Below are 12,317 nucleotides of genomic sequence, written 5' to 3' on the forward strand. Positions count from 1 at the left end.
TTCACTTTTCCTTTGACTTGTAATCTGTATATTATATATAAAGCTCCTAGGAGGCTTTCCCTCTTATTTCCATATTCCAGCTCAACAGCAGAGTCTTAGGATAGGCACCTTTCCCTATTGCATCTCACGTGAAATATTAAATCATTGAGGGACAGGTCTCTCTCTCTTTAAAGTACAGAGCTACAATCTGCCTCTGGACTCTTCACCAAGCCCCCTGAACGCCTCTCTAGATTGTGTCTGAGTTCCTCTGCATCACTCTTGCATGAGGAGATGCTGGTGAGTGTTGGTGAGACCACTGTCACCATCAGCTCCGCTTTGTAGTAGTCATTGATGGTTGTCCTCTCCTGACTGACACAGACTAGATGTCAGCAGTACAGGCCCAGGAGACAGACAGGCAGCTAGAATCTAAATGCCTGCTGCTTGACTCAAAGCACATGCTCTTACTGTTTAACCATGTCTTCTATTAAGATAATCACCCAGGAGCCAGGGCTGGTGTGAGGCCTGCAGTGTGCTCAGGTCGCGAGAGATCGGTCAGGTGGGCACACTCCCCCGTGGCTTGTTAGAAATCATCTCATGGCAGTGTCTGGGGAAAGAGGGGGCAGAGTGAGGTTTGGTTTGCTTTTATCTGCTTATTTTAATGGCTATCAATACACAGAGTGAGGGAGGACTTAATAAACACTCCATATAGTTGTGGCAGTTCATTCATTCATTGAAATATATCAAATGCCAGTCCCAATTGTGTTTCAGGTGTTCCTTACTATCAATAATTATTTTTAGGAACTAAAGTGCTTTTGTGTTCTTGTTCACAAATGGGCAGGGGTTGTGTGAAAAATTATAAAAAGAGGAAACATAGTTTGGACAAACTTTCTTTTGGCAGCTGGCCAGTACAGGGATCCGAGCCCATGACCTTGGTGTTGTAAGGCTGTGCTCCAGCCAACTGAGCTACCTGGCCAGCCTGGACAAACGTCCTTACTTGTGTAAAGAAGTGAGGAATTTTTTTCAGTTCTGCCTGCCAAGGAGATTTTTCTTATAGTTTATTCATTTTTATTTGGAGCCACTAATAATATTTCTTTTTGTAAGGAATCATCTCACCTCTTCCCCTGGCCCGTGGGACCCTACCATACTCCAATTCAGAAATATATCTCTCCTTGGAACAGCTTTGTACATTAACTGTTTTTGAAGATAGGAAATTAAGAACTGAATAGTGGCTTTTAATAGTAGTGCAATAAAAATAAGTATCTTTTTAAATTTAAAACTTAAACAAAATATCTAAAACTTAAAAGTATCTAAATGTCCACATCTTTAAGACACAAAAATACATTTCAGTTTAATCCCATGGCCAGGTGGCATAAATACCTTAATTTGTAGCACTTTGTAGCTATTGAATATAAAGCAGCTTTCATTTTCTGTTTAACTTATTTTTTATTCATTTATTGATGGCTGGCTGGTACAGGGATCATCCATACAATTTTTTTAAACTTATTTTCCCAGGAAAAAACATAGGTCTCAAGAAAAGCCAGTGTCTGGGGATTATAAATTCATCACTTGCCCTGTTGTTAGTAGGGCAAGTTGAACAAGAATCCAAACTAATGAATTGGAATTGTGTAATATTAGAATAGCCATTTGGTTTTAAAAACTGGGTTGCCAGAATGCTACATATGATGCAGATATTAAAGTAATTAGAACTAGAAAGTAGGAGGTGGACAGATAGGTATAAAATACCACTGAATTTGGGGTAGCAATTAGGGAAATGCGAAAAGTTAGAGTTCGTGCAGACGTATACGCACACACTTGTTTTTGGTAGCTCTCTCAGAATCATGTGTCTGCAGTCTGGCCAGGCTCGTGGGCTCCAGCCCTGTCCCCTAAGACACGGGATCTCTGTCGAAAAGTTACTGAGAAATGAAGACTCCAGAAAGCCGGAAAATGTCCAGGCTTTTAATGCACACTGACAGCCACACAGAACGCTCTTTCCCTTTGCAGTTTTTTTTTCAGTGTCATTTTAAGTTGCAGCTTCCGGCCAATCAGCAAGCTCCGTGCCTGCTGACATCACGAACCAGCCAGTTCCCTCCAGCTGCAGAGAGCTTCAGTTTGTCTTTTTTTTTTAAACTAAAATGGAGGCTGGTTTCTTGCCTTAAGGAGTACATTGCCTCTCCCGCTGAAGTCTAGATGTTGACATGTAATAAAGCGGGCAGCAGGATGGTCGTGGATGCGGCCAGCTCCAACGGGCCTTTCCAGCCCGTGGCCCTTCTCCACATTCGAGGTAAGTTATTGTGTGTTTCACTGAATCGGAACCTTCCGTGGGTAGTTAATAAATGGCTATTGTGCCTCAGATAAGAAAAGCAGGAAGTCTTTTCTAGCAGAATTCACTCCGTTTCGCTGCAGACTTATCCAGAGGAGGCTGGGTGTGTCACTGCAGTTTGGCATTTTACGAACTACTCACAGAATTTGAGGCTTGATCGAGGCCTTGCATGCATAGTTCAAAGCTGGTTTTTCTGCTTTCTGCTCGCTCTCCCATCCCCCTTTCAAAGCTGTGCTGATGTCAAAGGATGTGAAGTCACTGCCCAGGGAAGGTATTGGGTGGGGGTAGGAAGGAGAGGCGGGCCGGCTGAGCCTGGCCAAGTTGTCCGTACGTAGAGTTTCTGTTACATCTGTGTTGCTTAATACTGCCAAGGTTTTGTCGGGGACACGTGTCTGAATTAAAGATGAATTGCAGTCAGAAAACATGCAGAATTGACTAGAAAAGAACTTCCTCTAAAAGGATTCTTTTCATTTTTGCCATGGAGCCTTAAAGAGAAATATGTTCATGCTTTGAAATACGGAAATATACTGTGGGTCATAATTTTTGAAATGTTAGTATTTTCACAGACTCTTAGGAAATAATCTACGTTTAAATAGACTATTGCTATTTGACTTGAAAATGTTAAATGGCAGCAAGTTTTCAATGTGTCTATAGATCACTAATTTAATAATTACAGTTTGCTGCTTTTATGTTTTATACATATTTTGGGTTCAAAATTTAGCTTGAAAACACAGTTACTATAGTGACTAATAGTAGTTATATTAAACTATAGGTGTCAGGGTAGCAGCACACTTATTCCTATTGGTATTTTTAGATATTTGACATAAATTTTTTGTTCATAATTGGGTAAAATAGAAAGTGGATGTTAAGCTCCATCAAGTCACTTTAAAATGTTTAACATCATAGCTGTGCCCTCGCAAAACAGTTTTAACTGTCACAATCTCCTTTAAGGACCCATGTTAAGGAAGGGTGGGGGCAAGAATTCTAGGTGACTAATAGCCTCTGTGACTAAAATGCCGGACAAGATTTTTCAGATCCTAGGGTGCACCCAGGGAAGATACAAGCACATGAATAAATACCCAATCTGTTGGAATAAAATGGATGTTGCTTTTCTCCCCAAACCCTCTTTAATGAAGCTGCTGGAAATCAACATCCACAATGAGCAAATTATAGCAGAAGCTATGAATTTATTGTTTCGTAGCGCACCCAGCAAAAAGCAAAGGTTGACTACAAATAAGATTTAGGTATTTTAGCTGCAGGAACCAGATGGGCAAGCACAAAATGTAGTTGTTTGGATTTAAGTTAGTTCTTAAACACTAACTAGTTATCAATACAATAATTTGCATATAAAATGTAAATTTTTATACTTTTAGGTATCTTATAGATCATTTTGTGAGTCTTCTGGTTTTTATTAGATACCTAATGTACTAGTCATTGTTTGAATTATAAATTTATTCTGAAATAGAATCATTTGATTTTATATCTTAAACCACATTGTTCCTTTTTTTTTTTTTTTTTTTTAATTCCAAGACCTTATTATGGCCAGTTTGGGTTTTTTTGCTGTTGGTTGGGTGGTTGGATGGTTGCTATATAATCATGGAGAGAAATAGTGAAGTGTATTAATCTGAAAGAGACTTGAATTTTTAAAAAGGAGTAACCTTTAGGGACTGACTAACTTCTAATTCAAATGGTGGGGAAATTTCTAATTTCAAAATTTGCAGAATACTTGATTTAAGGGCTTTTTGGAGCAGGCATATTAATATGAGGTTTAGCAAAATCTGTTTTGTTTATTGGGCTTTTAGATTCTCAGTTTAACATCCACTTAGCAGCTACTGTGTGCCAAGTACTGAGAGTCATTAAAAATGACTGAAGTATAGCCGCTGCCACAAAGGAGCTAGCTAATGGTTCAATGGGAGAGACCCACCACGGAGCCTGGCACAGGAGGGATGGGTGCTCTGGAGGGAACAGGGTTGGTATCGTGATGAGTGGAGACGGGACAGGAGAGGGCGCAGCACCAGGTCACCTAGCTCCCAGCTCACTCAGATGGGGATGTCTGTCCCATTAAGGCAGGAGGGGTCTTTCACACAGAAGGGAAACTTGCCCAAGGTCACACAGCCCATAAGTGGTGGAGCCAGAATCCAAACCGAGACAGTTGTTTTGTTTGGAATCTTTTCTTAAAAAACTCATTTTAAAATAGAAATTTTGGCTGTTTGTAGAACATTTTGCTACAGGATTACAATAGGGTTTTTTTTTTTTCCTCCAATGCCCTATTATCTGTTTGATTGAGTAGCCTCTTTTTGTGTGACAGTTTTGCACTCGGTTCATTTCTCATTCGTTTTACAAATATTTGCCAATCACACCACATGCCAGGTAAGGTCCTAACTTGGAATATAAGCAAGCGCTGTGGCCCAGCTTTACAGAGTTCATGGTCCACTGAGGCTGGGGCAGTCAAGTAAACAAACAAGCAAATCCAATCACTAAACTGATTTGTAGTTTCAATTGGTGTGATAGTTATTGTCTACCAAGTAGTCTGGAGTTTGTAATTAATATGGTGAATTAGCATATCCTAAAAAGTTCAAATGTGAAAGGGACATATTTTTTAAACTTACAGTAAACCTTTCTGTCTGTAGAAGGAGTGTCACCTGGAGCTTGATGGCTATAAATTTAGCTTGATGACTTAAACCTGTACTTCCAGCACTGTCCAAGAGAACCATCTGCGATGGTGGAAATGTTCTGCTTACTGTCCACTGTGGTAGCCACTGGCCACATGTGACTGTTGAGCACTTAAAATATGCAACTGAGAAACTGAATTCTTACTTTAACTTTAGTTATTTTAAATTTAAATAGATACACGTGTCTAGTGGCTACTGTATTGGACAGCACAGTTCTAGACTGGAATTGGCAAACTTTTTGGAAAGGGGCTAGATTGTAAATATTTTTTGGCTTTGTGGGCAAAAGCAGCCATAGACAGTGAATGAATAGGCGTAACTGTGGTCCAATAAAAAGCAGATAGCAGGCTGGATTTGGCCCATGGGCCATAGTTGAATTTTTGAATATTAAGAATAATATGTTTCTTGCAGTTTTTCAGCCATTGTGTAGTGCTGTGTCTCTGTACCCGATGGCTAGGCCATCTCCAGCTCACACCTACTTCAAGAACTGGGTTTAAAGCAGTGACAGCCAAGCCAGAAGATGTTAATGGCCAGAGAGGAAGCGAGCAGTCCTGAACCTTTTCCAACTGGCTTTTGTTCGGGGCCTCAAGATAGTTGTTAACTGCTCTCATCTTGTTCTAGTGGTTAGTGAACTTACCCAGTTGATGAGTCTTGCTTTGAGAGACTCAGAAGCAGCTACAGCCTGGTGGGAAGCTGGAGAGCAAGTCATTCCTTTTATATAAACCCATTTTTCCTGGGAAGTGGAAGTCTAATTATGGGAAAGTTTGTTTTCTCACAAGTACTTTTGTTGAAGGCCTTCACCCTTCCAATAAAAACTTGGAGGAAAATGTGTAAGGAGCAAGTGTAGAAGTCAAACCCCACGGCTTTCATTTCCTGCTGCACTAAATCTAATGGTTTACCCAGTAATAATAATAATGTTTATTATACAAAATGCAAATGGGTTACTAAAGTTAGGACACACCTGCGTGATGTAAAGTCGGTGCTTACTAGTAAGAGTGGGTACCTACTGTTATCTCCGTTCTCAAACACTAGGAAGGAAAAATATTTGAATAATGACCGAAAATAAAATAGCCTTCAAAAGATCAAACCAGTGATTCTTTTTCCCTCTGAACCGTGCATTAGCTCGACTCAAGATTTGTACTTCACAAACATCTGTTTATTGTGTAACTGTAGCTCTCTGTGAAGTGACTTTTGAGAAGTACATCCTTAAACCTTACCTGTAGTGATCTTGTATGTAAGGTTTCTTTTGTATTCCTTGTAACCAGAGTAACAAATAGCTCTCAGGGGGGGATGTATGTTTGTGTAAAGTCTGTACACCTTTTTGTTAATTAGTCTTACCCTTGAACTTAGACATAATGTCTGCTCTGGAGGTTTTTGCCTTGCAGCGAAAGCTGTCTCCGAGAATTTTTTCATTCAAATATGTTAATTGTGCAGAGGGATGAAAGAAAAATAGAGATAAGATTTTAGACCAGAAAAAGGTGTGTGTTTTTAAACCCAGGAAAAGGACAGACAGAAACTCAGAGTGGCTTTTGGCGCATCCTTCTTCTGGTTCCACATGTCAAATATAATTGCAGAGTTGTTCTTTTTTAATCCTACAGCACTTTGCCAATTGTAACGAGCTTTTGTGAACTCTCATTATTTGTTCCTCCAGCACTCCTTGCCCGGGAAGTGAGCAGGACAAGTCCTAGTGTTTCTCCTCCCCAAAGTGGCAGCCTGTAGAGCCCAGTCCAGGGCTGCTGCCCCCTCTGCACCAGTCACATGTTCCCAAAGCTGCTGCTGGTGGCTGTCCGAGAAGAAGTAGCAGCATTTATTGAGCATTTTCAGCGTGTTGGGCCAGGATCACTCTCCTTCTGTCTCTGTTCTCTCTTTGAATCCTCCCAGCACTGTGAGGCATTATTATTCCCATTTTTTTTTCTCATAGAGGAAGGAGAGCCTCTTGCCCAGGGCCACAGAGAATGTTGAGAAAAGATTTGAGTCTCAGTCAGTCTGACAGCAAAGCTCATGTTCTTTCCTCTGCACAATATCAGAGTGTTGAGAGATGCCACGCTCCAACCAAGTGAGCTAACTGGCCAGCTAGAGTGTTGAGAGATGGTGGTAAAAGCTTCTACATCGTAGGTGCCCTTTTGATTTTTACTGTTTTCTGTAATATGTAATATATTTGAATGTCTGGAATTCAAAACTCATTTCACGTTTGCATAGGATTTTGTTAAACGTTTGCACACACACATTTTTAGTGTAGGGGGAGAAAGTTGATAATTTCCCTGCTAATCCATTTCACTTATCAAGTGTGCCAGGTGCTAATTGTTGGCTTAGTTTTCTTGTTTTGTTCTCCACAAAATCATGAGCATCCTGGGGGCAGTCCAGGTGAACTCGTTCTGTCCCATGGTACATAAGCATCATTCCTAGATTATAAGCACCAGTCTGTGTCGGTGCCTTGAAAATAAAGTTAGTTCTCTGAGTGATCACTCATATAATAGCTGTCTGGTATATTTCTTAGCTGACTGATCAGCAGAGTGGTGCTTACCACGCTCGGGAGAAGCCGTACAGGGGCCTGGTTGAAAAGCGGACCCACGTACCGCTTGGCTCTGGACCCTGCTCAGACTAAATCTCCTTTCCCTGTCAGACTGGAAATATTACCACCAAGCAGAGAACTTTTAAAAATGGGATAGTTTCTGTCACTAATATACTTTTTAAAAAATCTTTTCTTTTTAATCTTGGAAGGACATTGGCTAAAGTGCACAGGGACAAACTACTACTACAGCAAATAAAAGTCTGGTTTTATTTTAGGCCCTTGAATTATTCATGCATAGTTTTTTGGGTGGTTTTTTTTTTTTTTAAAGACTAAAGAGATATAGCAGTTAAATACAGCAAGAGACTCTAGATCAGATCCTTGTTCTAAAAATTATAAAATCAAATCTAGAAGGACATTCTGGGTTCAGCTGCAGAAAGTTGAGTATAGAACGATAATTGAATGCTGTGGAATTATTATTAATTTTATAGGTGCAGTAAAGAAGCTGTCACTGTGCAGAGAACCGTCCTTATTCTTAGGGAGTGCAGGCTGAAGCACTTACAAGTGAAGCATCACAATCTCTGCAACTTCAAGTGATAAACGGAAAAATAACTTCAAAGCAAATATGCTAAAGTATAAACAGTTGTTGAATCTAGGAGAATGTATAAACAAGTATTCATTCTGCCTCTACATAAATTTAAACTTTTTCGTAATGTTTGAGAGAAATATCTTTTAAAAGGTTCTGCTCTAGAAAAAATGTGCAAAAGAAATGTAATAACTGAGAAATTGCTTCCTTAGTGAGCAATGGTCGTTTATGTTTGAGTTTTTGCCAGCCAGCACCGGCCCCTTGGGTGCTCACACGCAGCGGCTGCACGGACACCCACATCATCTTACAAAACGCTGGTTTTGGGGTGTATGCCTCTTCTGATGTTCACTGGCATTCTTATTGGTCTTTTACAGTGTAACGGCCTTTAAGGCACACTGGAAGATAGAACCAGGCTTCCCTCTAAACTTGAGAGGCAGGGTGCTTAGTGTAGTTAAGGGTGGGATCGGAGCCACACACCCCCCACCCCGCCACTGGCTGAGCTGTTTTGGGTGAACTAGAAATGGAATATCAAATGGGAATAATAACATGACTACCTTTGGATTTTATGAGTGTTAAACGAGTGAGTGCACGTAACGCGCTTACACAGGGCCTGGGGTGTGGTAGGACTGTCAGTGTTAACGGTGCCGTGGTCGCCCCTTCTGTAGGTCGTGCCTGGTGCTTGGGAGCCCAGCAGCTTAACCACAACCTGTTTTACTTTTCTGCATCTGCATTGCCTGCATTTGTCATCCCGAGGCTCCTCTGCCTGTCTCTTTTGTTCACTGCGCCTCTTCATCTCTTGCAGTTTGCTTGGCCTTTCACCACCTGGAGGAAGTTACTATCATCAGCTCTCCTTTGTTCCGTGTTCTGCTGGTAGCCTGTGTGTACAATTACCCACGAAGATGATCCCAAGCACCGTCTCCATGCGTCTGTTCAGGCTATGCTTGTCCCCATTCAGTCTCTTTTGTCCTCATGGTCCAGTCTTTTAAGTCTAGAGGACAATAAGAAATTGGCATTTTTATACACCCCTTCCCCGTTCTTAACTCTTTTGAGTAAAAGAATTTTAGCATAACATTCATAAGAAATGTTATTTTTTAAAGTGAGCAATAGCATCATCTGTGACTAATCCCAAGCGGGGGGACTTCACGTGTCCTCTCCTGTTGGTGTTTAAATGCAGATGTTGCTTTCTGATGCTGTAGCAGTTTGACTTCCAAAAGTTTAATGTCTTATTGTCCGATCTCATTACAATTAAACTCCTCCGAATTCCTTTTTGGTGCTGATTTTTTACATTAGATAGTATGTGGGATCTCAACTGTAACCTCATATCTTATTATTCTGGATTTTAATATTGTGGTATTTTTAATAGCATTTGAGGTGTTAACACTGATTAGGCTATTTTTTTTTCAGTCTTTGTCATTGATGTGTGAGAACTTTATAATATAGCTGGATTTTTGTCTGCTGGTTGTGTTACTTATAAGCAATGTCTTCTAGTTACAGTATTTTAATTTATAAAATTATGAGAATAGTAATGTTTCACTCCAGGGAACAAGCCCAGTTCTTCTGAAATTGCTGGTCCTTTAGTCTTAGTAGGCATCAAGGAGGAAGAGGTACGGGTTCTGTGTAGGTGTGTATTTGTTTTGCAGACAATTTCTGTACATGTATAATTAGGAATGGGTTTTGGTTTTTTTTTTCCAGCTTTACATAGTACGTCAACCTTAGATAAGGTTGTGGCATTAGATAACCATGTTCTCAGAACTCCGAAGCTGTGAAGGTGCCCTCAGTCTTTGCATAGAGTAGCATTCACCAGGGGCAGTCTGTGGATCCTCCGAGTTACAGAGCTGCTTTCAAGGGGTCTGCAAGGCCTTCATAAGAATACCGAGATGTAATGTGCCTCTTGCGCCATGTGGACATCTGCCCTGGTGGTACAAAGACAGTGGTGGGTGAAACGGCTCCTCGCATAGAGCATGGCAGGGTTGTCCAGCTAGCAGCCACTGTGTGCTCCACCACATGCACACCACCGTGACCTAAGAATGTCCTTGATGAACGTGAAGTCATTAGTTGTATTAAATCTGAACACTTGCGTATACCATTTTAATTCTGCGTGATGGAACGCATAGTTCACATCAAGCTCTCCTAGCATGCTGTACTGCGATGGCCGTCTTGAAGAGAAGCACCCGTGCTTGAGTTTTGAGCTTAACTAGCCACTTTTCCCAGGAACATCATTTTTACTTGAAAGAACAAAAGGCAGACAAACTGGTTATTAAGATTGGACATTAGGCAGATATTTTCTCAAATCTATGAAGTGAGCTTATCAATTCAAGGGAAACAACAGTGACAGTAGTTTTTGCCTGTGATAAAATTTGAACTTTCAAGCAAAATTTGAATTTTGGAAAACTTGTATCTGCCAATGTGAGCCTGACAGCTCCCAATGTTGAAGGCTGTCCTGCTGAGATTGGTGGTGATATTAGCCAGTGGGATTTCTTGATACGTACAATGGAAGGTCTGAATAACTCAGTGCACCATTGTGTTCCAAATGACCAGTAAATGATGGTCCAAAACACACAGGGGCAGAGGAGCCATCCACAGTGTAAGACCCACCACTGGATCTTAGTATAACTGAAAAATTCATCAGTGTGGTTTCAGATTCCATGTAGCAACTAATCTTTAAGAAACTATCACTTGTTAGATTTTAGCATAGGATCAAAGAAGAATATCCACCATCTTTTTAAAAGTCTATTGAAAAATCTCCTTTTTTCAACTAAATATATCTGAGGGAGCCTGGGTTTTTGGGGGTTTTTTGTTTTGTTTTTTGTTTTTTGTTTTCAGTTTTCATATACTTCAACCAAAACAGTACATCACAGCAAATTAAGTACAGAAGCAGATATGCACCTCTTCCTGTCTTCTGCTAAGTCAGACATAATATGTGCAAGAATGTAAAACAGCCATTTAAATACAGTTAATTTTCATAGAGATGTTATTTAACATGAAATGAGCCTATTGCTATTTTAAATGATTTAATAAATACTTTTTAAATTCTCTAATATGGTCAGTACCAGTGGATAGAACTCAAAAACCAAAGCTCTTTAGGGTACTTCATGCTTTCTCAGAGTATGAATGGTTCTCAACAGCAAAAGAATTGAGGACTCTTGTCCTAGGAAATCTCTCTAGCATGGGCTGAATGTCACCCTGATCCTGTTCTCACCAAGCCTCGGTGTTTTTTCTCTTCCCAATTAAAAAGAAAATGCAAATAAGTAGTCAGCTAATCATGTAAACGGGCCCTGTAGCATCCAATACTCCCTTTCTGCCTTAGTCAAATTCCTTTTATCTTTTTCAGATCTTTTTTAAAAATATGTTTTCAGTTAATTAATATATGAATATAGCCACCTTTACATGCTTTCTTAATTACAGATAAAACTAAAGTGCTCCCTGCCCTTATCTCCCAAATTGGTCTCTCTTCCCCCACATCTCAAAGTGACTGTTGCTTGGAGTTTGCTGTGTTTCATTCCAGACTGTTTTCTCTGTGCCTGAGTCGTGTGTGTGTGTGTGTGTGTGTGTGTGTGTGTGTGTGTGTGTGTGTGTGTGCGCGCGCGTGTGTGTGTGTGTTATCCACATAAATAATATAAATATGTATTTATTCACAGAAAGTGTATAGTATTTTTTTGTTTCTTCATTTCTTAGAATTTGACATGACAGCAATTTTAGAAACCGAAACCTTGTGCAAATTTTTGGTGTCTTGATAGTGCTCTCACATAATTCCTGATGCTCTGAGCTCGTGTTGTTACATCATATCATGCTGTGTTGTACTATATATACATTGCATAGTTGCTTAGTGTGGTTTCCTGCATCCTTCTGTTAATTTGGTTTAAACCTTCCAACGAGGTAGGCATCTCGAAGGAGAAGGCTATTGGATTATCTGCCACACGTCAGTGACTGTCTGGGAGCTGTCACGGTCACTCAACTCCCACAGCCATGCTCTGTGCTCATTTTACAGGTGTCAAAAACGACAAGGCCTAGGCTGGCCAGTTAGCTCAGTTGGTTAGAGCACGGAGTTGAAACACCAGTGTCAAGGGTTCGGATCCCCATACCGGCGCACCAGCCACCAAAGACAAAGACAAGGCCCGAGTGAAACCTGGCACCATCGATTTTAGAACAGAGGCTGCTTCTGCTTCTCCAAGCTCCTGGAACCTGGACTTTTGTTTCTCACTTCTTGAGACCTCGCCCTGAGGAGACATTTTACTTTAGAGAGCATCACTGACC

The 12,317-nt window shown here is 40.6% G+C and overlaps 1 protein-coding gene across 10 annotated transcripts in view; it reads left to right on the top strand.

Moving 5' to 3' along the window:
- The window catches only part of PPP2R5C (protein phosphatase 2 regulatory subunit B'gamma), a 149,654-nt gene that overhangs the window by 35,358 nt on the left and 101,979 nt on the right, over positions 1–12,317 (top strand). For 5 of the 10 annotated variants that reach the window (XM_063092142.1, XM_063092137.1, XM_063092139.1 and 2 more), the window contains exon 1: positions 2,089–2,260. The exons of the other annotated variants lie outside the window; for them this stretch is intronic. In XM_063092142.1, the coding sequence (XP_062948212.1) occupies positions 2,167–2,260 (94 nt within the window). In that variant the 5' untranslated portion in view covers positions 2,089–2,166. Of the gene's footprint in view, positions 1–2,088; positions 2,261–12,317 lie in introns of those variants that run through there. 10 annotated transcript variants of the gene reach the window in all.

Source organism: Cynocephalus volans, chromosome 3 (assembly GCF_027409185.1).
Source record: "Cynocephalus volans isolate mCynVol1 chromosome 3, mCynVol1.pri, whole genome shotgun sequence".
Taxonomy (NCBI): domain Eukaryota; kingdom Metazoa; phylum Chordata; class Mammalia; order Dermoptera; family Cynocephalidae; genus Cynocephalus; species Cynocephalus volans.